At 40.5% G+C, this 27,907-nt stretch overlaps 1 protein-coding gene across 1 annotated transcript in view; it reads right to left on the bottom strand.

The window, feature by feature from the left end:
- ABCD2 (ATP binding cassette subfamily D member 2) overlaps nucleotides 1-27,907 on the bottom strand; it is a 42,027-nt gene that overhangs the window by 1,950 nt on the left and 12,170 nt on the right. Inside the window, exons 6-9 of the mRNA XM_042872637.1 lie at nucleotides 26,769-26,914; nucleotides 8,440-8,585; nucleotides 2,315-2,399; nucleotides 1,488-1,613 (exon numbers count right to left, since the gene is read on the bottom strand). Of these exons, the coding sequence (XP_042728571.1) occupies nucleotides 1,488-1,613; nucleotides 2,315-2,399; nucleotides 8,440-8,585; nucleotides 26,769-26,914 (503 nt within the window). The remainder of the gene's footprint in view (nucleotides 1-1,487; nucleotides 1,614-2,314; nucleotides 2,400-8,439; nucleotides 8,586-26,768; nucleotides 26,915-27,907) is intronic.

Genomic DNA, 27,907 nt, shown 5'->3' with positions numbered 1-27,907 from the left:
TGACAGTTTAATAAACTCGGTAGCTTATGACACGAGGTTCAAACAAGATTCAGCTCTAGGCTTACACTCACCACTTCTTGCATATTAATCTTTGAGACACAAAATACTTAGCCTCCCTATTTTTTTTCCCCATTAAAAAATAACAATAATAATAACATCAGGAAGCCAAGAGAGCTGACTAAGACATCTAATTGTGGTTCTCCAGGAAGGCAGCCAATGTTCTGAATGAAAGAGCAAGTATTTCATGGTATAATCTTAAGGAGTTAAGCAGCATGTGACCCCTATACAGTGCAGTCTCTATGAAAGCATATCTGAATGAAAGACATTTGATCCTTGTTTCTGAATACTCAGAACTTGCTCTTTGTTTCTCAATAACAAGGTCAGCACATCCCACCTAGCCACCTGCTTTTATCAGTTCCTGCTCCCTGCAAATCGTCAGATTTCCAATAGTTTCAGTAACACTGGAGGCCACAAAAGCAATTCCAAACTTTTCTGAACAGCATGAGTACTAGGAAATAAGAAATGTCCATGGAAATCTGAATTCCAAGATCTTTCTCACCAGTTCTTTCGCATATTTTCCCACTGCACTATCACTATTTATAGGTGGAATACTCTCAAATACTTGTTTTCTTGAGCAGTTGTTTTGAAATAATCCCAGCCTCCACCATCACTGTCTCCACAGAGGAAGAATGAACGCTCAGAAAACTTTTTCAGAGAAGCAGAAACTGCTACAATTTTGTTTCTTTACGGTGACAAATTGGTAATGTGCTTTTTTGTCACCGGCTTAAAAAAGCAAACAATGTGATATTGGAGACCAAGGACTTGAGTACTGATAGTCTCAGCTGATGTCAGCTTACACCCTCTTATCTCCATTTTCCCTTTAAAGTATTTGGTTGTTTTAGGTATTCACCAGCTATATTTCCTTTGAGGGTCTCCATACTAAGTACTACCTCACTAGAACATACTTCTTGTATTTCTCTTTTTACTATAAAATCACATTTTGAAAGCTCACAGGCCCTGCAGATACAGAACACTGCTGAAGTTAAACCAGTGGATGTACCAATTCCTATGAAAGAACAAAGAGCAGGTAAACCACTACTTGCCATGTTTCCCATCTTCTCCCAAGCACTGGTAAACTTCCCCAGGCCAGCTCATGTACCTTGTCATCTTTGAAGAATAATATGGTGATGAGTTGTGGCTGTGGTGTAGTGGACCAATTAACTGCCTTTCAGCTACCTGTGTGTTGCCATTTATAGTTAATAACTGGCACAAATTTTAAAAAAAATGAGAGGGAGGAGTAAGTGTGTCTCAAATAATGAAGAGAAATGAATGGTAAATGCATTTACATTGTTATTATTTTAGACAGATTATCTTACAAAGTGCAGTAGATATTGATTAAACAACTGCCCTAATACAGAACAAAGGCCAACCCATGTCTGTCAGAAAGCTGAAAGCAAGGCCTCTCACAAATTCCTGGCCATACTTACCAAAGAGAAGGTCTGTGTGTTATAGAAAGCAGGGATATCCCGGCAGCTTTTGCAGCTTGGAATATCTTTCCTTCAACATCAATGCTTACAGCACTCGTGCATTCATCCAGCAGTGCATATTTTGGCCTTTCAAAAGTAAATAAAGGACATAAGTCATCTATGTTTTGGACAGTATTCCTACACATTTAATTGAGAGAACAGTAGAAAGTAGATGTTTTTTGCAGGAAAGCCGCCTCTCATCTGCAGTTGGAAGCCAGCTAGCACCATCAGGTACAGATGTGGCTTCCAGGAAAAATGTGTTTTATTTCCTGGTCCATCTGAGCACACAGTGCTCTAACTCCTGTGTCCCAGTTTGACCTGGTATTACTCTGTTCTGTCAACAGGCCATGCAATAACTACAGCCAGCTCACAGAGTCTCAATTCACTGCTGTGTACTGACTGCCTTTGCAAGGTTTCCAGTCTTAAAAATAAAATAAAACCTGGAGTTTGGCTTTCCAACTCTCACAAGCTCTAAAGCCGACAACCAGTTTTCTGCAATACTTGTAGGACAGATGCAGGGATGATATTTGTGCCTGATTAGATAAAGAAAGAAACATTCACAGAATGTAATGCCACATTTGCTAAAAGCAAAGTTTAAGTAAGAAGCACTACCCAAGCTACAAGCTGAACTTGCACGAATAAATGACAAAGTATGCAGTCCTATACCACAGTCTAGAAGTACTGCACATTGTATAGAGATTACAGGCTACTGCTGCTCAAACTACTAGAGCAAACCTCCCAAACTCCTCCTCATTTTCAGATATTAAAGAACAAATCAAAATGCTTACTTATGATAAAACATACGAGCCATGCCCATCCTTTGTTTTTCTCCTCCTGATAAGACATCTTTCCAATCCATGATGGCATCCCAGCCTTATAAAAAAATGCAAACAAAGCATGTCAGGACAACATAGGTTTGTGATGAAAATACACCTTCACTTGCAACATCTCTGCAACCCCCAACTAAAGTAATAAAGTTCAGGGTTCTGGATCACATCTTCTGAAACACTTCAATGCTTTTCCACTGGCACTCCATTGGAAAGAAGTCCCAAATGTCGTGTCAGTGTTGAAAGCAGAATTTAGACTCTCCCAGTTAGAAAACTTGACTTACCATCTCTGTGAACAGACATCACTGACATATGTATAACTAACCATTTTTCTGCCACATTTTTGCTATTCCTTCTTGAAATGCACGAGTGGAAATTCAAAACAAATTCAGCATATGAAAGGAAATAAATGTAAAGAACATAAGCAGCAGTGTCAGATTAGAATGCTTATTGTCTGGCTCCTCTCACTGCTGTGAGTCAGCAAACTTTGCAGGAGCACAGACACAGACACACAGATGCATTCCCTGTGCCCAGACAAGCAGCCAACATACAAAGCAGAGCACACAGACAGGAGCATTTTGCATACAAACTTCCTGATATTTTGGATTTAGAAGTGACCCACAGCTGTTACAACACTGAGTATTCTTATTTAATATTCTGCACAGCCTCTAAATGATTTTCATCACTTTCAGACACATGCAACGGGGTGGTGAGGAGCTTTACCTGTGATGTTACAGTGGACGTGTGTTTCTGTGAGTATTATGGCATGGCTCTTTCCAACTCATGAAAAACTATCTTCAAATACCAAATCACAGCATTAGAAGTAAGTTTCTAGTTAATCCAAATAGACAGAATAGCAAAACAGCAAGTAAGGGGAGTTTTGAAATAGGAGAGTGGGGACACAGAGAAAATCTGGTGAGACATTTTTCTCACTTATCATTTATTAATAAGAGCCAAGTGAAGAAAATGCCATTTTTCCCAATCAGCTCAGAAGCACCGTAACTGAAAAATGAACAATGCAAATAAAACCCCTTTTCTGAAAACAGTTGCCAGAAAACACTATGAGCAAAGTCAAACAAGCAGGGAAATGATCATCCCTCTCTACTCAGCACTGGTGAGGCTACACCTCGAGTGCTGTGTTCAGCTGTGGACCCCTCATTACAAGAAAGACATGGAGGCCCTGGAATGTGTCCAGAGAAGGGCAACAAAGCTGGTGAGGGGTCTGGAGCACAGGTGCGATGGGGAGCGGCTGATGGAACTGGGATGATTTGGTCTGCAGAAGAGGAGCCACGTGCAGTGCTTTCTGATAGCTGGCTCCCAGCGGAGATGAGGCTGTGTAATGGTCATCACCCTGACCAGTTCTGGGACAGGGGAAGGATACACAGAAGCTGTGTGTGATGATCGGTCCTGATACTGGGACCACACAGAAAGCTGTAGTGCTGCTCCACCAGAGCTTCCAAAGAAAGATGATAAAATGCCTGGAGCACTCCTTTTTGATAAAGAGCGCAAGAGAAATGTCCTTCATGAGAACCATAGAAATAGTTACACTTCCAAAGGCAACGCTCGTGCTACTGTTTATACTTTCTTGGTTTAAAGCTGATAAAACAGATGAGCTCCGGGGCTGTGCTGTGATGGAAGCTCTGGATTTCAGCAAGGGTGTGGGTGGGCGCGCATGTGTGCACGTGCCCATGGAAGCAGCACCCGTGTTCTGATCAGCTGGTTTATGAAGGATTAGCAAGAGACAAAAATAGAATGAGGTTCAGGAAAGGGACGCAAAATGGAAAGGAAATATCACTTGTCAGCAGTCATTCTATTCTTTCCTCAAAGGGGTAAGATCTAGCCTCAGTTCACCAGGATACAAGGGTCAGATCTGTGGTCCCTTCAGCTTATGTTCTACTTTAATATTAGCAGTGCATCTTGCCTCCTTCTACCTTGCTCCCTCCCTCAACTTTCTTATTCACCATTGTTATGTCTTAGAAAATAGATAAGGAAGGCTCCACTTTAGTATTATCCCTTTGCAATTTTAAAAATGATTTTCTAATATCTGCACAATTTCCTCTGAACACTTAGAAATCTAACAATAAACCAGCTTACTATGGTGCATTAACAGCAATGCATCTGCTTGTTTCTCTTTTCTTTCTGCAGGTCAGTAAAGAATCTCAGTGTTCTGGAAGTATCAGCCAAGTCAGGGGCTTTCATCACCCACAGCTACATCCATTTTACAAATGAAGAAAAGAAATGGCTTGTCTATGAATGCAGCACAAATCTCTAAGGCGGTACAAATGTAATCCTGGCATTCAGCACCCAAATTCCTCACCCAGCCTCTTGGTACACACAGCTTTCGACTGCATGCGAGAAGATGTCACTGTGATAAACGCTAGATGCCTCAGAAATGCCTTCTGCAACCAGTAAGACAAAGAGCATGTGCAGTGTGCTCAGGCAGAGGAACAGCACTAGAAACTGATAGAAACAGTAGAAATTAGTGATTGCCTCCTGATAGCAGCAGCTCATTTTCTTGCATGGTCTCTTTTGTAATTCCTTTTTCTCAATTTTCTTAAGAAAAAAAAAAGGGTTACATTTGGGTTCTGTAATGCTATGCATCCCGTGTCCTCATGCATCCCTGCACCTACATGCAAGATCAATCAGCTGCCAAAAAAATAGCAATATAGAAGTTCCTTTTCCTGAGCTCATCAGATATGGACCGGAGGATTGCAGAATGATAGGAGAAAGGCTACAGCAGCAAACTGCAGTCAAGGAGGCTGCCCCAATGAGTTTCTGAACATGGAGCCTTTCTCAGTATACGTGTCCCCAGGCAGCTGTCAACAGGAAGGCAGCCCTGGTGCTTTGCAGGATGAACGTACAAAGGGAAATCCTGAGCTGAGGAAGGCACAACGAGACAAGCAATTGCATGAGCCCAGCTCAGTGTGGCACTGCAGGGATTTGTGGCTCTTCAGAGCAAATGGAAAAGCTGGTGGAGCATGCCAGTTACTGCCAGTGCCATTAACAAAAGCAAATCCAGGGCTAAAATGATCCAATGGAAAAATCTGAGAGAGAGAAAATCTCCTTGTCATGTGTTTATATGTGGCTTAGCAGGAGGGTTCCTTGGACAAGACCCAAACTTGTGACAAATGCGCACAATAATGAGCAATAATTATAATCTGGGGTGCTGAGGAACCATAAACAGGTTGAACTTGTTCAGTACTGTCATCAGCCCTAAGCAGACAGGCCTGGCCCTGCATGCAGCACGCTGCCTCATGCACTCACGGCTTCTTTCATGTGACAGGCTACCAGGCACCCATGGCTCCCATGCTAGTGATATGCGCTAAGTATACAGGGGTTTCTAGAGCAGGTCAGCAAAGGAGCCACTCCATGCACATCCATGCATATCTCCATACTACTCCTCAGGTTTCTGGATGTGCATTTGCCTCCCACACTGCATACAACCTTACTTGTTACCCTCATGTTGCATGCAATTATTGTGCTGCTGTAGCTAGCAACGTTGCAGGTGTTGATGGGGGACCTCAGTGATAGCGCTACTAAGTAGCGTTAGCATCACGCACAAAAGCTTCTTCACGCTGCCTCATTGCACCCAGTACATTGCAATCCTAAATCACTGTCACTCTCTTCAGCTTACGCCAAGTTTGCTGTGTTTTAGATGAGAACAAGGTTAAGGAGAACAGATTTGTTGCTGGAGTGCAATGGTAAGCAATGCAGTGCCATTCTGCAAACACAGCTATGGGATGCTGCAGGAAGGGAATTCTGCCCCAGCTGCAAGGTCTGCAGCTGGCATGGGAGCTGTGCTAGGGCTGGGGCTCAGCAGCAACAGGACAGATGTTGTTGGGGTGGGTAACTTGTTTGGAGTTTTTTTGGTGTATTCTGCTGCTACTGACAATTTTTTTCATAATGGTAACATAGAAGCTAAATACTCAATTGGACTACTTATTAACTATCCAAATTACTTTTAACTGGGTCAAACCTTATGGCTACAAAAAGAGGAATTTCTGCCATTGGCAGCAATAATAGCAGGCTTTTTTGGCTCCTCTACCCTCGGATCTGGATGACCCTTGAACTGATGCAACATGAAAGTAACTCAGCCAAAGACAGTAAAGTTCAGCCAGGACAAACAGATTTGGAGCCAGAGCTGCGTACTCCTGGCTCCATCTGTCTTTTCATAGCCGCCCACAGGGAGCAGATTTATTCAAAGCTATAAAGTGCCACATTATATGTGCATGGCATTCGTGATCAATTAGAGCAAGAAGGTCATGCCTCAAGGAGCCGGCTGGCTGGCAGAGGCACAGCACTGCAGGGATGGGTGAAAGGGAGTACAGGCTATAGAGATGAAGAGGATCTACAGCAAAAATACAAGAATTACAACATTTTGTTTCTATAATGAGATGATTGGCAGATGAGAGCTTTATTCCTGGAATGATTTATTCACACACAGACCCAAGAATCTGAATAACTAAAATTGGTTCTGTTGCTGTTTTGTTTTCAGATGCTGTACGTTTACAAAATATGTATACAAGTAGAAATTTGCTTAGAATTTTTCAGCACAACTTTTTCTATTGGAAAATGTCATTTCTTTTTGTTAACTATCAGAGCAGTTTGCAAAAAGAATGAGACAATTTTGGGCAAATCCTTTGTTCTACAAGTTTTACATAGGACTTTTCATTATTTTGCAAACAAAACTTTCAGTTCTTAGTGGAAACCATTCTAGTTTAAAAATCTAATTTTAAGTAAAAGAGTAAAATAATAAATAATAAAAATAAACCTTCAGCTATGCATGAACAAAAATGTCAACTGTTCACTTTTGAGAAGCACTTCTCTGGCTTGCTGGTTCAAAAATAAGAATATGATCTTTGAACTGAACTAGGGGAACTCTGAAGAAAATGTAAGTATATCAAATCCATGCAACATGTCACATCACGTCACAGATTTCTTTCTTCTCCTAATGCCCAAGGAGAAAAGAGACTAAGTAAGTGTATTACAGCCCTAAAAACGTCCTGGTATGTAATAATCTGTTCCTTGTTTTCCGGCTTTGCCCACTTGTGTCATTTTAGATTAAAGTCTGTAAGACACTCTTTGTAACATTTTTTTCTCCCAACCACAGTGTTCCTTTATCCTCATCTGAGTCAGGATCCCATGCAGTTTCCAGAGCTCTCAATACTTTTTTTTTACAGCTCACTTCTTAAGTCTCACTTGTGCAGTTAGACAAGCAGGAGAGCAAAGATGGGATCAGCAATAAAACTAGATTACTGTCTTTTGGCACAGAAAGTGGAGCTAGACTGATCCAAACCTGGGTTTTCAGTTTGGCAATGCAGAACACCAATCCAGGCAACAGCATCTTAGAGGTGAAGCACAGTAACTGCCTCATCATCAGTGACACACTCCAGCTGCAAGGCTATAAACCACAGTGATGCACATTTAGAGACCGCCAGGGATGGATATGGTTTTGGCTGCTGAGGGTCATATTCTGTTCAGTCTGTCTGCAAGTACCAACAGGCTATGAACGTACACTCCACAGTGGCTTCCTGCCACTTACAATTTAACTGCTTTTCCTTTTCCAGCTCCCTACTCCAAAACATCTGCTCATTCTTCTGCAGACTGCACACTTGACTTAGAGACCTGAGTGACTCAGGGATACTAACAGTAATACTTTTAGTATCAGTGGAGTGAGTACAGACCTCCTCTGCAATTATTCCGATCACTGATTTTAGCTCCCTGACCCTTCTTTTTAATGCTTGTTGTCATTGCAACAGGTCTGAATGAACTAGAATGCTGACATTTTTATATTCTATTGTATCCTGAGGGTCAGCAGCCATTAGTACATTCTTAGCTAAGAAGCATTAATCCATGAATCCTCTTCTTAAGGCAAACAACATTGAGAGCATATTGGCAACTTAAATGACAAGTGGTAGATGGTAAAGCTTTGCTGTCAGTCAGTGGCATTTGGTTATTGTTAACTTGTTTACACTGGTGTGGTTGTTGCTGCTTATGTTAATGGAGGGAGGTAAAGGTCAGCCTCACTAATACGTACGCCCAAGGAAGGGATTTTGTAAAAGTTTTTACAAGAATATGCAATTTACCTCCCTCTCTCTGAACTATGTGGTACAGATGAACCACATGCAGGATACACTCCAGATCTTGATCTTGGTAGCCTTTCTCATGCATGTCTTCCACGGAATCGGGATAGATGACCTGATCACGCAGTGTTCCAATGGACATGTAGGGTCTGCAAAACAATTCAGAGAAACCAGTCATCTAGAGCTGACTCTGAGAGAGTGTATCTTATTGAGGATCTATGAGCAGAGTACAATACTTTAAATACCACGTTGCTAAAACTGGATTCATCTGCAGATACACTGTGGGTGAATGTTTTTCTAAACTTATCTTAGGGACAGTGTATTGTTTACATAACAGTTGATTACAAAAGAGTAACATGGGTATTATTACTATGAAAACAAAATGACAGAACAAACATCCATTTCACAGGCCATTCTGAGTGTTTTTACTGGGAATAAGAAGCAGCTTCTGATCTTACCACATCCCCTGACCAGGTAATCTCATCCCTCATACTAAAATAAGCTGTCCCCACTCTGGAGCCAGGGTTGACTGTCATGAGCTGTGTACAGGTCCTAAGCATTCTCCTAGCCTCTACACAAAGTCATTTCAAAGAACAGTTTTACAGTAGTTTAGATGCTAGCAGGCTATCCAGGCACCCTAAGACAGCAGTTACCTCCCACCCAATTACTGGGGAAAACAAATAAATGCCAGCAGTAAGCGTGGGAATAGCTCTGTTTACTCCAAGTGATCCCAATCCAGCATCTGTTTGCAAAGGCCAGGCCACTGTATGTAGAGGCCTCATGTTGATAATTCCCACTTCTGACCTGCCTCATCCAACCATATATAATCAGTGACTTTATCAACCTCATTGATGCTGTGTGAAGACTAGACTTAGTAAGGACTCAATAGGTTGTCCTGGAGCTGAGTTTACTGAAGCAGTGAGATGCTTTAGGGTCAAAATTTGGGCTAGCAAAGAGAAATTTAATGCACCCTACAGAACTTTGGTTTATGGACTCTGATGGATCATTTGAGAAATAGGGCCAAAGATTGCTGGTCACAAGGTTATCTAGTTCTTATAAATTGGAAACAACCTGAGAACGATCTGTAGGATTTTGAGATCAAAGGTGAATGTAAGAGCTGGACAGTCAAGCTCAAGACCCTGACCTGCTTTTTGTGCCAGTAGTTACACTAACTCCTTCTGCCAAAACAATATTTGTCTTACTAAAGCTGTGGCAATGGCAGGGGCTGATAGCACAGAGGAGCAGCTAACATTGGGCCAGCAATAAGGAGTCTTTCAGGCAGCTTACTCTTGCCACAGAGAACAGATTGTTGTTTGTGCCGCTGAAGACCACATTGGTCTGTACCCACCTGTATTTACACTACTTTCACCACCAGCTGGGTGAAGGTGGGAAGGACAGGGTATCTAACTGCTCACAAACATCTGGTCATCTCCCTGCTGTTGGCAGCACGGAGCAAAACCAGAACCACAGCTCAGATAAAAGCACTGCTGCTTCTTTTTGTTCATCACAAGAGTGAACCATTTACCTTAACAGGGCTGTTGCAAAACCTTAACTCTAAACATTATGTAATTTCATGAAGTAATGATAAATTACATTTCCACAGAGCTCTTAAAATAAATAAGTAAAATCTGCAAAGGTTTTCATTAATTGCATCTGTAAAAATCACTTCATCTGTGCCAGACTGCTGCCATCTCTGGGACAGAAGACAGCAACTCCACCTAGGCTAAGAAAAATTTAGCTGAGGATGTGAATAAAACTATGCAATTTAGGTGAAGCTGCAGGTGAGAGCAAGGAGAAGAGCTACCTGTCATATAATTTGTCTGGGGATTAATACCCTACTCTTCTGAAGTATGGTTCTATAATCACTAACAGCTCTGAGATTTAACCTACAGCAAAAGCAGGAAGGCAAAGCTCAAAAACAGCACATGAGGCCTCCTGTTCCCATGCTGAGTCACCAGCACCACTTCCTGGTACAACTGGATTTTCCTTGTGGTCTCCTATCTGAACGCACCGGTTGATACCAAGCTCATCTCTCTCCATCTAGTTTGTAAAAAGAAACAAAAAGCCCAGCCTGCAGTATTATAGTGAAATCCTTTAATTAATAACTAAATGGTTTCAGGTTATGGGTCTGTCCCAGAATGTGGGAGAGTAAGTTCTGCTTCCTTCATCTCAGAAGGAGCCACTCATGTCCCTGAGGGCGCAATTCATCTTGCTTGGCATAAAGTCTAGGGCTTCAGCTCTTGCCAAAACAGAGAGGCCCCCCTGTGGTTGATTTATTGCATTTATTTTAGGGTGGGAATGGATTTCCTCCTGGAGTTGTCTTAGTCGCGCAGTGGGGGGCAATGCACAGACAATGAACTTAGCCAACTTCTGAAGGGCCAAAGCTAGATGAGCTTTCTCTCACGCTAAGCCACGCTTACCTACCCACAACTTGGGTTACTGAAGACAATAACCTCTTCATCTACCACGCGTGCCTTATAGACAAACAGACTAAAACCTGTTAAATATCAGAGGTTATTGCAACAGAGTTTACATGTGTTTAATAGCTAGACATTAGGCAGCAAGCAGTCTGAGAAGCTGGATACAGCAAGTATAAAATCTTGTCTTTGCTAGTTAGCTCCTTGTTAAAAGATGGCATTCATTACATTTTTAGCAGTTCAAACAGCAAAACCAGTCTTTTTGTCCTGAAGTTACACTTTAATTTAACTGGTCATAATTGATTTCTTATGAAGTTTTTGCTTTCAGACAGAGTGTCTCAGTGTCTGGCTGGAAGAAAGCAACTTCTGTGTGGGTCATATGTCTGTGACAGTAATAGCTCTGCAATTATTATCATTATTTCCCTGCTTTCTGACAAGAGAGTTGGTTTTGGAGAGTATTTAAGATCAGTAATTATTTGGTTTTTTTAAACTTTGATATCAAACATCCAGAACACTAAGCAAACATACAGATTCTTGCCTAGTTTTCTGGAATTTCATGGCATTTATTGGTAGAGACATTTTCAGCTCTTACAAACCGATATTTTTAGGCCAAGTTTGATGTTTTCATTGTATCACCAGTTCCTGTATGGTACATCTAGTGCTTCGCTTTCTAGAGTTGTAACTTCATCTTGCTAGTAACAAGCTGTCATCCCCAAGGTTTATGAGTTCTCCCTTGCAGTGCAGGCTTTAAAGAAAGATGATACCAACACAAGCCGCAATCCGAAGCCTGTGATGTGGACAGGTCCCCAGTGCCCTGTTGATGCCTTGCATTGTATACAACACGGGCCAAACATTAGAGAAATCACTTGGGAGGAAGGGGAAGTGTTGCAGTTGATAGCATCTCTTTACTGCTGATAGCTTTGGTGGAGGGAAACCAAGGGCAGGTGGCATGAAACGGATTGGAGTACGTACCAGGCACTTGTCTTTTGGGAACGCAGGATAACTGACGCTTAGGAAATGTTAGGCAACACCAATTCAAAGGGATGGTAGATCAATGCTCCACACTGCAAATGAGCAGTACTAATATCTGTTAAGTCATTGATGTCTTAGAAAAACAGAGGGCTTCACTTTTTGTGTACTGAATTAAGGAAGATGTCTTGCTTTGATGCCAAGAAACGTCACAATTTTGAACAAGCCAAATCCACATGTAACACTTACAAATATTTCCTGAATGTATTTAAAGGCTTTTTGATCTTCTAAGCATATAAACTGTGCTAAAAGAACCAATTACCTGTTCTGACATCCAGTACACTTAAAGAATTATATCAACTAATCAAAATTACCCAGAGAGGTTGTGGATGTCCCATCCCTGGAGGCATTCAAGGCCAGGCTGGATGTGGCTCTGGACAGCCTGGTCTGGTGGTGGGTGACCCTGGTCAAGCCAGGACAGTTGAAACTAGATGATTTTTGAGGTCTTTTTCATCCCAGGCCATTCTATGAATCTATGAATACACACTTTGAGAATCTCTAAAGCAATCTGAATGGGTCAGAATCCTAATTAGAAGCATTCTGAAATAAACAAGGGACTGAAAATACATCTTAATTAAGTGGTCGGTGTCAGAAGTTAAGGGAGATTAGCCCAGGGAACTGCTTCCAGGTACAGTACGTAGGGCTCCTTGTCTTCCTTCACATAGGCTGTGATTTAACACTTCATCCATGGAAACTGAAGTCTAAAAATAAGAGGCCTGCCTGTGATTCTGAAACCCAACTCCATGCCTCCAAATAGGGATTTGACTTGTCATCTGCTGCCCAAATATGTTTGCAGTTATTACTACACTACTGTTCCCTCAGACAGCCAAAGTTACATGAGAAAAGACTAATCCTCTAGAAAATGAGGTGTGATGTAACTATAAACTTTTGACCAACCTATCTTTAATATTTCTGTTTCTGGCTGTCAAGGTGTATATTTAATATAACTAAGAAAGAGAGAGAGGGGGAAATGCTACACCTGAGATTCTCCATTACAGATAAATTGCAGGTTGGATTTTCAAATGAGACTGGGATCGTTTCCAGTGCCAGCTATGACATCTGAAGCAAAATATACTCCAAATTTAGGAACATTTACTCAAGAAGATGACTCTGGAGCCCAAGTTCCAGCCACAGAGGTGCCTTCGTAGGAAACCTGAAAGATCATCATGAACACTAAAGAAACTCCAGTCATGAAAGCATAGCTCACGCCTACAGATATGCCCAAATGTCCTCAAAATCCTCAGAAGGGATTTTGCCTGGCAAGGACAATGAAAGCAATAGTTTCAAATTCAGCACAAACCACAGTGGCTACCAGGCATGCAAGATGAGGGTATGCAGTCTAAGCTACTGGTCAGCAAACCTCTCCTAAGAATTGGGTTCAGGCTAAGTTCTCAGTTTGCAGGGGATCATTTTCCCATTTTTCTAGGCTAGCATCCAGGTCAAAGAGAAGTCAAAGGGAAGGGCACTTTCTGATCTTCCCACTGAAGCAAAGAAAATGCTGCTTAGAGATAGTAATTGTGTCGAAAAGGAGAGTAATCGGAAAGAACCTAATTATATATTATACTGGTCAGACTCCTCAACTGGAAGGAAGAAGAGTTTGATCGCAGTCCTCACCACATATTATTTTTGTTGTTTCTTTTCAATCCAGTACTCTCTAATCTAATACGCAGTAGTAATCCTTTCTGTAGCACTGTATAAGCACAATGAAGGGGGTTCTAATTTTATTTATGTGCCTGCTCTCAGGAGAGGACTTGTTATAGACAAAGAAGTTAAACATTCAGTTCTCAGTCTGGCACCTACAGGTTAGCAGAGGCAGGAGTTCAGCCATACGCTCAGAGATTCCTATGGATTAACTCTAGGTGGCTCTCTATACCTACCACATAAGTTTCCTAGGTAATTTTCAAAAAGCCCTAAATCTCTTCTGGACTGCCAAGGGCATCCACGCATATTTAAAACTTTCTTTTTTGTTTGTCTTTTGAATGCAAACGTTCAAAAAAGCAACGGCATCAGTTTACTGCACTGTATCTAGTTCAAGGGATTTTAGGGCCAGCTATGGCTCCAGCAACCCTTCTAAAGACATAAATTATTGATCCCTCTTTACAATACTCTACAGTTAACTTTCCTCTCCACTCATACAGAACTACCCATGAACATCCGCTAAATATTTCAGATGGATCAGTTACCAGAGCAGAATGTAACCAGCCTATAGCTATTCACACAGTTCATGGGAAATGAAGTGCTCAGAACAGAAGATTAATTCTCAATGCACACAGTTAGAATCAAAGACTGGAAACAATCACACTAGTCACTTTATGGCTTCTTCTGCATAGAAAAAAGAACATCTCCAAGAAAATAAGCTGGGAAGAAATAATAAACAGAAAGATAAGCCTTTAACTTAAAGCATTATTCATGCTCAGGCACCACCTCATCTCATAATTTACTTATTCACCACTACCAAATGCTTACAATATAACTAGAAGTGGTCAGATGACAACTTAACCTGAAAAGATTAAGATGCCATCTTCTAAGATTAAGGTGAACAATTCACAAAATTATTTTCTTCTTTACTCTATTTGTATCTTGTGATAGAAAGAGAAAACAAAAGAACACACGTATAATTAAAAACAAAAAATAAAAATTAATCAATTGAAAAAATAATTAGTTTTTAAATAAATACGAAAATAAAAAATAATAATAATAATAAAAAAAACAAAGCTCAGATAATTTGTCCAAACAATGAGCAGCTATGCAATCTGAAATAATTACATTCCCTGCAATGAATCAAATCAACCAGCTAGCCAAATGAAAGAAAAATATTTGCAGGCCCAGTCTTTTCATGTCATCCTCGTGATAAAAGGATCAACTGGACGGATGAGCAGAAGATCAATAAATTGAAGAGAGAACACAAAGCTATTCTAGACACAAGTCTGGCTTCCAAATTCCACCAGGCATACTCAACCCAAGAGGTGTTTCCAATCTCCATCACAGCAGTGTAATACAACGAGCGAGGCAGTTTCCCTCTTTCAGAAAAAATCCAGATTATTCATGGTTTTGCATATCAGAAGCAATACCATATTTCAGAGAGAAGAGGAAGCGCAGACAGTGAGGCAGCAACATCAGCTACTGCTTCTACTCTGAGTTTCTGCAATGCTTAGCTGTCTGCGCCATTGTTTGTTCCATGCACTGGAACATAGGTATGCAAGCAGTACCAGGGCAACACCATGTTTCCAATGAGACACCTGCCTACAGGTAGGAAGTCACACACTGCACTGACTTTGTTCTCTAGTCCTCTGCAAAACACTTTTGCTTTACACACACCAGAACGTAACACAGGGACACACTGCGTGTGTGGATATATGGAATGTTCAGCACCCACTGCAGCCCTCTTACAAGCTGTCACGGAGTTGACCAGATCAATCTATGTCCGTGACAGGGGCGACAGGCCTCTGCCCTCCCCCCCACCCCAGTCCCACAAAAATGGGAAGGAAGGAAGGGAGGAAAAGAGCAGCGGCAACAATCTATGGAGGAAAACTTATTTTACTATAATATCGGAATACAAGATAACACAATATATACAATTTAATGGAAACTGAGATGAATAAATCAGACAAGATGAGAGAGAGAGTTCCCGGGACCGAGTCAAACCTGAAAAGCTTGGAACGGCTAGGAAAGCACCTCCAGCACCCACTGCAAGGCAGCAAGAGAGCGCCCCCCCTACCCGGAAGGGCCAGATCCCGTGACTGCTGTAATGTACAGGGATAGGTACTTGGAACTGGGGCAGTGACACTTTAATGCCCCGTACACTACATGATGTTTTGATGTGGAATACTGAAAGCCAAAAACAAAAAACAAAAACAAAAACATAGAACCATGACATAAGCATTACCTGAAGTAATCTCACAGATGCTGCAGTAATCTCTAGCAGAAATTAAAATTGATCATTAATGTAAAACTTTAGGCAGAAGTGTGGAAAAGCCTTTCCGATTTGGTAATACATGCTTCCACCTAAGCTAGGTTATTATTCTTCTCAGCTTCAGAAACCTACCTGCTACATGCTCCCATAAGGCTATCTTAATAGCTCAAGAACAAACAACTGAAAACACAGTGTTCTGGACTGCTCAGCTTTATTTGCAGAACAGGCTCATCTTGCCTAGAAGTTACTCATTCAAGTCTGAGTTAGTGACCCTAGGCTCTCTTCATGGTGAACTGATGCCTCCAGAAGGTCTTGTGTCTTCAGTGTTCGCCCTAGGACATGGGTAAACAGCAGTGGACTGAACCAAAAAACTTGTACATTGAGGAGTTCATAATCTTTTCAGCAGCTAATCTGAGTGGGTACAGTCTTTGGCCGTGCTGCACGTGCAAGTTGGCCCTTAGGTCCATGCTGCACTGCACTTATCACTTGGCTGCACAAATTTAGTTGGCTAATCATAACAGACAAACCTGTAGGCAGCTCCTACTTGGCATCAGCAATCACACCACCTGCGTGTCCTTGTCTTTATCTTGAAGTGAAGCAGCATGTTCTCATGACAACATCCTTCTGCTTGACAGTGGGAACAATAAACAGAATTGTTTGTTTCTAAGACAGCCCTATCAGAGCTCTGGAGAACCTTAGCACAGATAGGATCACTGCAGCAGAGGACACTGCCAGCCTCAGCCATCCTGTTCCTGTGGTTATTTATGCTATCAACTTACTCATTCTATTATCAATTAAAAGAATTTTAATTGCTGTCCAACAGAAAGCCTTTGGATGGCTTTCTTACTGAGACCGACAGTCACCTTTCACTGATGCACTGCAGCAGTGAATCATCTTTTGGAGGTAGATAGTTCTGTCATTAACAAGCTCACATAAGGATGTCTAACTTCGTGCTTAAATGAACTTAGACAATTTCTACCTTTAGTGTCTAAGTTCACTGGTGTTTTTTTAACTTGTTGGGGTGGAGGGGTTGAACACTTGTGTCCAAAACAGCTCATATTTCTCCCTCTGGAAATTGGATCATTGTTAGTGAACACTGCCTTGTCTCCAAGGGAATGTAGAACAGAATCACCATTTTGAATAAAACTTTATTTACCTTGGAAACCAAAGTGAACTGGAAGAACAGAAGGTGACATCCTTAGGCCTGCAAGAGCAGACCCTAAGAAAGGTGTCTGAATGAGCATATCATGGAGTGACTGGGAGATGGCTGAAGGTCCAGTTCACCTTGGAACTTGGACACAGTTCTGAATCCTAGGGCACAAGTACAGGCAAAAAGCAGAGCCTATGGTGCATGGCAAGAAGTATCGCCTTCTCCTCAAGAGGGAGCTGTTGGCTATGTCTACTATATGGATCAGAGAATCATAGAATGGCTTGGGTTGGAAGGCACCCCAAGGATCATCAAGCTCCAACCGCTCTGCCACAGGCAGGGCCACCAACGTCCAGATCTGGTACTAAACCAGGCTGCCCAGGGCCCCATCCAACCTGGCCTTGAACACCTCCAGGGATGGAGCATCCACAGCCTCTCTGGGCAGCCTGTTCCAGCACTTCACCACTCTCTCTGTGACAAACTTCCCCTTGACATCCAAAATATGGATACTTCAAAGCGCAGGACTCTGCAATGAGAGTTTTTGATTGAGAGCTAAAGCAACAAGTAGAGGAAAGGTCTTCTTCCCAGGGCAGATGATAAAGTTGTTATTAGGGCTTTCAGCTACCCCCAGCATCTCTTCAGTATTGTCTTAGAATCATAGAATGGTTTGGGTTGGAAGGGACCTTTAAGATCATCTGGTTCCAATCTCCCTGCTACAGGCAGGTCTCCATATGGAATAAAAGTTCAGTATGTATCAACATGTCTTGATTTCTCACCTTCATCCTGTTGACACTCCCAGAGCCATAGCTTGCCTCAGACAGTCTCCTAATCTGAAGGGATTGAGGGATCAAAACCCCAGTGCTCTGAAGTCCTTCACAAACATCAGACATATGTTGCATTTATGTAAATACGTCTTAAATCTAAACTCCAAATCCCAATGCAACAAGTTGACTAAAGCTTTCAGCCTTGGGACTTCTGTAACTCTTTACCTAATAAAAAAAAACTTGTAAGCTTTAATCAGCTGACTATGTCTGGCTGCTACTTTATGCGGCCTGAAAGGGAGTAGCTGCTAATCCATAAAGCCATTTTCCACCTATGACTACTAGCATAGGTAAAACTTATTCACAATGCACTATCCCTGTGATCAGTCAGCACGAAGCAAATTAAAATCTTCAAATGTTACAGCTGTGAGTGAGCCTTCAGTGAGAACAGAGAGGTCTCCTTGTGATCTCGCCCAGCTAAGCTTCAGCTAACCCACAGGGCAGTAAGACAAGAACTTTTCTATTTTAAGTGAGGTAAGAAAGAACTCCCTTCAACAGAATGGAGAATTTCAAATACTTCTACCTGAGTCACAGCAAGGTGAAACGGGAGAAGCTGTACCCTGGCCAAGGGGATAGCCTAACAGTCCTCACAGATGCAAGGTCACCCCTTCTAATCAACAGCAAAGGACTGAGTTAACCTGCCTTTATCTTGAAAACAAGCAAATAAAAAACTAAACAACAAAGTAGCAACCAATACCTTACAGCAAACCTGTATCAAGATAGCATGCACAACTGAACTACGTCATCATATGTTTTACATTATCACCATCTATCATAGATACTTTACTCATCTGTCAAGTAAGTGGTGAACTTTGAAAATAAGCATATTTCAAAGGAGTGCCATGAACTCCATAGCAGTATCACAGAAATGCTGAGTGTGAAGGAATAGATATCTCTAATACATGTACTAATGGCAAAGTACTGAAGAAGTAAGTTAGCATAGTGGTATAATATCAGCAAAATGCTGATAGGCAATGAAGATTGCTAGCGGTGTTGGCATGTGTGGTCAGAGTACAGGAGAACTCCAATGATTCACTAAAGTGATCACAACTAAGAACAGCTGTATGAGCTGACAAGAGATATTAGGATGTGCAAAATACATCCAACACAGCACAGAGACATTTGAGCTTATCTAAGCAAGCTGGGGCAAAGGGACTTGCATAGTCATATTAGCACAGCACAACACCTGGACTATTTTCTTATCAATAGAGCACACACCAACAAGAACATAATCTATTATAGAAGAACTATATTATTCACTATGTATGCATATACTTTCATATGTAATATGGAGTACTTGGAAGTGAACACAACTGTTTTGTAAGATGAAAATGTTTAGAAAGTCAACAACTGTCTGGAAAACAACCACACTGTAATGTCAGCGGCCTCTACTAACTGCATCCACCCTTAAAATAACATGGGAACCATACAATAATCTGCAAGGTTTCATATGCTTATAATGTAAAAAACAAACTTATCGCTTTATTATTTATATCACCCAGAACTGAAACATTCTTGTTTAGAAGACAAGGATATTTTTAGAATAGAGAAGAAAAAACACCAGACAGGAAAACTTGCAAAGGAACATCAAAAATAGAACAGACTTCCACAAAACCTAACAGTTCAGGAGGGCCACAGAAATATTTAGCTTGTTATGTTCCATACTGTACTAACATCAATAGAAACACAGCAAGATACAGATATATAAATCTAAAGCTATGCAGAACCAACAACATTTGACACTACTACAACTTTAGCTGCCTCCATTTTAAGATCTGACAAGCCTGACACTAAAGGAAAAAAATATTACAGCTCTAGCAGAATGAGCAACAAAGAGCGACAGAGTACAGAACTGGACCACAAAATCGTCCTAGAATCACAGAATCATTCGGGCTGGAAAAGGCCTCCAAGATCAACAAATCCAACCACCAACATGCCCTATTGAGCCCCATGACTAAACTGTATCCTCTAGTGCCACAGTGTCACCACCACAGTGACTGCTGAGAAAGTGGTCAGGGTCGCGTCTTTGATCAGAATGCCACATGGAATTGCAGAGAAGCTATGCCTACTGCTACAGCAACACAACCCTCCCAGAGAAGTAACCAAATGCAGTAGAAAGAAGGTAGAGAAAGAAGCCAGTAACAATGGACACGGAAGAAGCAGCACATTTGATTAATAATTACTTTTTTCTATGAATGTCAATCAGTGAATCAATCATCAAGAAAGAGAGACAAAAACAGCAATTAATGTTTTGAATATGTCCTATGCTGAGGAGGCTGAAGAGTCATGGCAAAAAGCTTTGGAACCAACAAGGGCTGCGTGTTACTTGCCTCAGTGCAAATAAGACAGTGTTTTTTATCAATATCCCTATGGTGACAGCAGCTTTCTCTGCAGCTTTACAGTGCAGAGACAATGAAATATATTCCTATTGCTGTCGTCAAGGTAGCCTGCAAGTACGTAGGTGTAAAGTTCTGCTGGCATTTATAATCAAAGAAAGAAGAACCAAGTAGAAGAGAGCCAACATACGCAGAATCTGAGTTTCCTAACAAGTGAATTAGCTGAGACTTATAGTTGAGAGCAACAGTGAGATTAAGCTCACTAATTCCACTGAAACTTCCCTCTCACGTTGAAGGCAAACAGCTGGAATAGGGCACAATCTGGAGAAATAAGACCAACTTTACATACATTGCTGATGGGCTATTAAAGGATTGATTGCTTCTTTAACTCTTTAAGTACTGCTAAGCATAACACACATCTTGTGATCTTGTACCTAGCATTGATACTCATGCTACCCACTAGGCATATTTCTTACTTATGTTTTATTTCAAACAATGCTTCTGAATTCTGATTTGAGTCGTCATCATTCCTTCCCATCCACAAGCATTCCTCTTCACCCACATGCTACCTTCTTGACCAGTTATTAAAAAAAGTAGTTCAAAGAGGTGATTGACACAAATGAATTTGACTTTGAGAAGGAGAAAATGAGATGCAGAAGAAGACATAAGAATACATGCTCTGACAGTTACTAAGGCTCTAATGAGAGGTGGTGAGACTTGTTAAGCTTTCTCAAATGACCATTTCATAACAGTGATCCATCCTTGAAAACAAGCTGCTTTTGGCACCACACTAGTGCTGGACTGCTAAAGGGAAGACAGAAAGCCTCCCTCCTTTTTGCCCACCTCTCTTTCATACGCACGTCACAGCCAGCACAGAGCTGTGCTCACAGAAAGCCTTAGGTTTACATTCCCTGCTCCTCAAAAGGGCAATGTGGCCCATCAGCATCCATCAGAACCGTGACTGCCAAATTCAGGAGGGCTGGGCCCTGTATAAGTGGGAAAAGAATATCTCACAATGACTTCAGAGAGGTAAAAATCCAAAGAAGCAGAATAATGATGCTAAGCAATCTACAAAAATGTGGACTCTTTGAGATGCTGTTTAAAAGCCTGCATAAGGCTAGGTAAAGCTAACTACAGTGTCTAAGCTAACTACAGTGTAACTACAGTGCACTGTCATAAAATTTGGAGTATACAGTGAGATAATTCGCTTTTTAATATATCACACTTCTGCATGTAGCCTTTGAACTTTGCAAAAACACTTGGTTTCCCATGCGCTTTTGCAATACCACAAACACTTCAACACTAGGAACAGAGATTAAAAAATAATCTTTTCAGCAGAATATTTTCTTATTTAGAGGTTACCATGTTTTACATCAACACCCATAAGCAGATAAGGTTCTTTTCCACATGACTTGAAGAAGCAAAGTAGGCTGAGGCACAATTACATTCAGCCACAGGTACACAGGAAGAAACTCTTACCAGGCTCCATGGTAACTGTATCGATTCACAAAGTGCCACCTTCAGTGTCCTTAGGACAACAATGAAACGTGACAGTGCTGCTCTAATTCAGTGCACTAATAGACATCCACCAATTTGAGAGACTTTTGCTCCACCCTAGTTCTCACTTATCCAACAAATCAAAGTATGATGTAGATGGAACCCAGGTGATACCGTCTTACCAATCCCAAGTTCTCTTCACGCGGAATCTAAATTTTCCCTAAAGTTATACTGCAATATGTAGGTGATGAAATGGAGGCATGGCACAATTTTTTCCAGTCTGATGTGTTAGAATTATTTCTAATAACAAACAGAAAGCAATTCTGACCAAGCAGCAATTTGTACAGAGTTAATTAAATGGTTGCACCAGTGTGAACTTCCAAGATAAGCAGCTCTAAACTCAGGACTTTGGAACGATCTGCAAACCACTACCGAAATTCTAAATGTATTTTAGAGCCAAGAAGGGATGGAAAAAACAAACAAACAACTAAGTGTGTAATATATTTTGGCCATAAATAAATGAGGTTTTAAAGATCACTTCGAGGTGGAATAAAGGAAGCAAAAAATACAAGGACCACATAAGGCAATCCACATCTGATCCAGGAATGTGTAAATTTCAATCTGAAACTGAATCTCCTTCAAGTCATTCTTAGTATTTTTGCTAGTGCAGTGGTTTGCAGAAGCAATGTGAGACTTCTGCACCAACTCTTAGAATGGTACCCCTTCCCTCCCTCTGATCTGGAGCACAATCTAGATGCACAATTCCCAGATATTTCAACAAACTCCACCTGTTTGGGAAGAGAATGGAACCAGGCCATGCCCTTCTTACATAGGCGGTTGACAAACTCACTTCAGATGTTTACAGACTCTCTAAGCCCAGACAGCAAATGCATGAGGAAAACAAAGGAGCTCAGAATTCTTAAAGGCATCCCAATACAGTCACACTGACCCACAAATACCTAAAAGATTTGCACTAGGGGGTGCAAAATTTCTTCTTGGAAAGAGTGGTGAGGCATTGGCACAGGCTGCCCAGGGAGATGGTGGGGTCACCATTCCTGGGGATGTTCAAGAAATGTGGAAATGTGGCACTCAGTGACATGGTTTAGTGAGCATGGTGGTCAATGGTTGGACTAGATTATCTTAGTTGTCTTTTCCAACCTTAATGACTGTATGATCCAAATACAAAGGCCTTAAAAGTCATGGGGCATATTTCTGAGCCTACCAAACCTGCACCAAGACAGCTGAGAATATTCAGCCACAACAGGGAGTATTCTTGCCAAAAGACTGCTCTCTGTCACTCACTGGGAAATGTTACCCTCTGTCACTCACTGTTACCCTTGGAAATGGAATACCTTAATGGTGTCTAAAAGGTCTTCTATGGCTGTAGTCTAGCAGGATAACAGAACCAGAAAAGATAATACAAAACTGCTGTTCAGTAAAATAAAATAGTAGACTAGCAACAAACTAACCAAAAGCATTAAAAAAAAAAAAAAAAGAAAGAAAGAAAAAAAAGAAAAAAAGATTGTTCTCTGCAAGAAACTAATGGAACTGAAAAACAGGAACACCTGAATGGCATAGGTCATAAAAAAAAATCAGCCACGTCTGCAAAATCTAGCAACCTGGAGAAAGGTAAAGGTGGCAGGATGAGATTGCAACCACCATCTCACTTTGATGCAAAAAGCCCTGCTAGACACCAGCAGGCAGCATGCATGCTAACTGGGATACATAGTTAATAGAAAACTATGGAGTAAGATCTATCTATTGATTTTGCTTGTAAACAACAAATGCACGCACAGAATTACATCGATATCATGTTGTGATCTGGGAAGGCGTGCTATCTTTATGGTATCACCACCTGGCCCCAACCTTGCGCAAAACTGAAATAAGAAAATCTTGGCTCTGTATGTGGAATTGGCAAACTGCACACTGGGTGAAAGAACCCCGTATGTGGGACAAAGGATGCAGAGTTCATGTGGAGTCAAGGCGTGGCAACGTCCCTCAGATCTCCTGGAGACAATCCAGGAACAGCACGATGGCCTCAGTGGAACAGGATGGCAGAGAGGACGTGGAGTCTCCTTCTACGGAGATATTCAAGACCCACCTGGACGCCTACCTGTGCGACCTACTGCAGGAAGCATGCTTTAGCAGGGCATTGGGCTCCATGATCTCTAGAGGTCCTTCCAACCCCTATGATTCTCTGACCTCCACACTGCACCCTTTCTCCTGGGGGATGCTATCAGGATGGACTGCATAGCAGTGATACCTTCAGGGCCCTCTGCTAAGATGGCGTATGCCAACTTCTGGGGTCAAAGAGGATGGCAGAGACGCAAGCTGAATCCTAGTTGCTGGCTGAGATATCTGAAATGAAGAAGTGTGCTGGAGGAAACTATTCCAGCACTGCAAAATTAGGGGAAAGCAGCTAAAAACAAATAATGCTTACAGAAATCAAAACCCAGATAGGATTGAGTTCCCCCGAACAGCCCCTTACAAAATCTGCCCGAACACAATGAGAACCTTGATTCTTCAAGACTAAAGGGGACATCAGTGGGAAGGGCTGCAGGCAAGTCAGCCTCAGATATTGCTCTGAGAAGGGACTAGTACCACACCGAGAACAGAAGTGGCTGAAACTCAAGATTTTCTGCAACAAAAAAAAGAGAATAGCTTTTGTGTCATCTAAGAATGAAACTGATCTTAGCAACATTTCACACAGTGGGAATTCAGAAGTACTGTTTTGAAAAACATTTCATCAAGCATTTTGTTCAATTGCCTGAATGAAGGCCTCAAGCTGATGAGAAAAGTGATGGCCCAGCATTCAGCCTGTCACACAGTGATAACATTAGTGAATATTGCCCTTGTCATCTCTTTATTTCTGATCTGACTATAGAGTAGAAGCAGGTAAGGTCACTTAAACCAAAATGTTCACTATTGTTCACTATCTGCAATCAGACTGCAAGGAATACTGGAAATACAGTTGGAATTACCAAAACTTAACACAAAATGTGCTACAGAAGGGTTGAATATTCTCAAAAATAAAAACCTTGTCTATTTCAAATTGAACCACCTAACATTAGCAGAGACTTCAAAAACGTTGAAATTTTTGCATGCATTCATCAGAAAAGAGTAAAACAAGGATTGTAACTTTTATAGCTACTGCAAAGATAAAATCTTTGAGATTTGAGGATAGGAAAACCAATGTGAAAAAAACAAAAACAAGAACCACTCTGTGTGGAGTTCAAAGTTTGATGAAGTGAAATAGAACAAAAAAGAAAAACTGAGTAAAGACTTACTAAAGAAACGAGGCAGAGTGTCTCCAAAACTAGTTTTACTTGTTTGTATATTTATATTTTCTTCAGAAGAATAAATAAAAATACTGTTTTCCACAACCATTCCGTACTCTTAAAATTATCACTAATTATTACACAGAACTGCTTCTCACCAGGGATTTTGAACATAGCAAAAGAAAAAAATCATGTCCCCAATGCCTTACAGCCTTCCACTGAAGAGAATAAAAACAAGAAATCACATTTTTGTAATCACCTTATACATGTTTCTGTAATCACTTACTGTACTTAATTAACCTGTTAGATTTTTATACACCATCTTCCATAAAAGTTTGTAAAATTGCATATGAAAGGGATATAAAGGACATATATAGACATATCTACATCTATCTATATATACATATATATATAGAGAGAGAGAGACATATATATATCCCTTATAATTACGAACTAAGAACTGCAGGTACTCAGTAATCATCAACTTAAAACATGGCAGTAACCTTCTCAGACAAATACATACAACGAAAGAGGCCATGAAGTAACTTTCCACACGTTTTACTTCTTCCTAACCATGATTGATGTATGCCAGTATATCTCAGAGAAGAGATATTTGTGCAGGCATAAACATGAGACAAAAAACAAGAATTCAACTGCAGAACCCCTAATTTCTTATACAACCAGAATGTGGTTCTTGCAGAAGTGTTCATGAAAGTCAGTATTTCATGAAGACACTAACACAGAAATCTATGACTTTAAAGCTAGTATGAGGTTTTGTTAAAAGAAAAGACATAAAATAATGGTGCTGAAGTAGAAACCTCATATACTTCACCTTCCAACTTCACATCTTGCACAATCAAGTCCTCCTGATTTTCTGCTAGGAAGACTGTGTGTAGGTATGTAAACACACGTATGTAATTTGCTTTTGTTGCCCAACTTCCAAATCAATTTTCTTGTCTACATAATAGCATTCAAATAATGCAATTATTTCTAGGAGAATCTAGAACATTACATGTCACTATTTCAACTTCAAAATTGTCTCCATGTAGAACATTTATGACAGTGGCTGGCAATAAATTTTACATAAATTTGAAAACATTATAGATAAATTTTCTATGTTACCTTCATTTGCAGCAAGGAAAATCTGTTCATCAGTTACTATTTTCCATTCAGCTTAATAGCTTGTATTTTTAAACAAGACTACAGACTGTATCATGAATATTTGTTTTGCCCATGGGAAGAAATGAACTACAGAAAGCAATCAAACATTCTCAGTGTTTGATTTTGCTTCCACAAAACAACCTATTTAGAAGTCTCCAAGGAGACATTTTAGGATCAATTGCATAAATTATGTTAGAGTCCAACAACAAGTCAGAACACAAATGAAGAATAAAACAGCCATGTTTCCTTCAGTGAAACAAGCATCCATTATTTAAAAAAAAAAAAAAAAAAAAAAAAAGCAGTTTGCAGTTATTATTTGATTAGATTCTTGTTTTGAAGTATAAGAGCTGAAGTTGTTACAATTATTTTGAACAATTCAAAATTTGGAAAACCATATATCCTCACTGGTTTTGATTTAGAGTTTTAAAGTGAAATGGGAATATACTAGGTCTATTTCAAACTGTTTCACATTCTAGTCTGTTGCCGTGATCCCAATCAACCAGAACTCATTAGCCATTGGGGGAGTGCAGCCACCACAAGATGTACATCAGCTACCCATTTCCAGCAACTGAAGATTTGCATCAGCAACAACAAGGAATCAATATTTTTTAGCACTCCCAGTGCAGCTGAGGTGGTGCTTAGCCCCTTGTAACTAGGCTGTAAGAAATGTAAGATCAAAAATAAGAGCAGCAGGGTCAAAATTCATGTAACCAGATAAATAGGTATCACATACCTTTGTGGTATATAAAACATGTGCTGTGGAGGGGGTTTGTAGAGGATTCCTTCATACACAGGCCACAAACCGCTTAAAATTCTGAAAAGTGAACTCTTTCCACACCCATTGGGACCAGTGATTAAAAGATTCATGCCCTCTTCAACCTATAGTGATAATGAAAATGAAAAGATGTTACTGTGCAGTGCTCTAAGGCCCCCAGAAGGAGTTATGCAAGCATTTATATCAAATTATTAAGCCTTTTCATGAATTACCTGCATATTTTTTTAGTGCAATCATTCTGAAAACTGTAGAATTAAATATAAGAATAAAAATCATTTCTATAAAGTCTGAGTATTTCTATAAGTTATGCTAATTATATCATTCCATCAATCCATCACAGTCAGAATCAATTATTCTAACGTAAATTCAGTCCAAAATTGTTAACAGCACAAAGAGCAGTGCCAAGCCATCAGTAATACTAATTTAAGCAAAGTGAGCTTGATCAAATGATTTGGAAAATATAATTACCAGTGTTATTTTGGGTGCAATACATTTGGTTTCATTCATTTAAACAGGACTCTGTGTATATATGAGTGTATATTCATGCACAATCACAATGTCAATATTTTATATAAACACATTGATTGTTATATTATAATTGCATTACATAATGTCTTCGTTGAGCCAAAGAAATAAATATAACTGTCCCTTTGGTTGTAAAGCTGTAATTTCACAAATCTGCAATTCCTACACTGGAGCCATTGGAAGCTTTGCTGTAACTAGGACCCTGCACTGCTAATTCAACTACTCCAGTTCCATACAGATGTGAAGAGAGAAAAAACTCTGCTTTAGCTGAATTAAAGAGCCTGCTGCAATTATTCATATTACTGTTCCAGTCATTTCAACCATTTTTAAAAACAATACCATCTGCATCGGAACATAAGATCAGGATACATATGGCAGAAATGCAGTAAAGGACAGAGAACAGTACCAAGTGTAGCTACAACAGTCTTTTTAAAACTTTTTTTTTTTTTTTTTTGAGTAAAGACTCCACTGTTGCAGTGTAAAGGACTGCGAAGCATGCTGTCAACTATTAGTACTGTTCTTCGTGGTTGTCAGGTAAAATTAACAACAGGCTCAGCTTTTTCACAGTTGCT

Source organism: Lagopus leucura, unplaced genomic scaffold, assembly GCF_019238085.1.
Source record: "Lagopus leucura isolate 7727_CA_CO unplaced genomic scaffold, USGS_WTPT01 Super-Scaffold_100008, whole genome shotgun sequence".
Lineage (NCBI taxonomy): Eukaryota > Metazoa > Chordata > Aves > Galliformes > Phasianidae > Lagopus > Lagopus leucura.
Note: the sequence above shows the minus strand (reverse complement) of the source record. Positions and strands in the feature narration are given on the sequence as shown.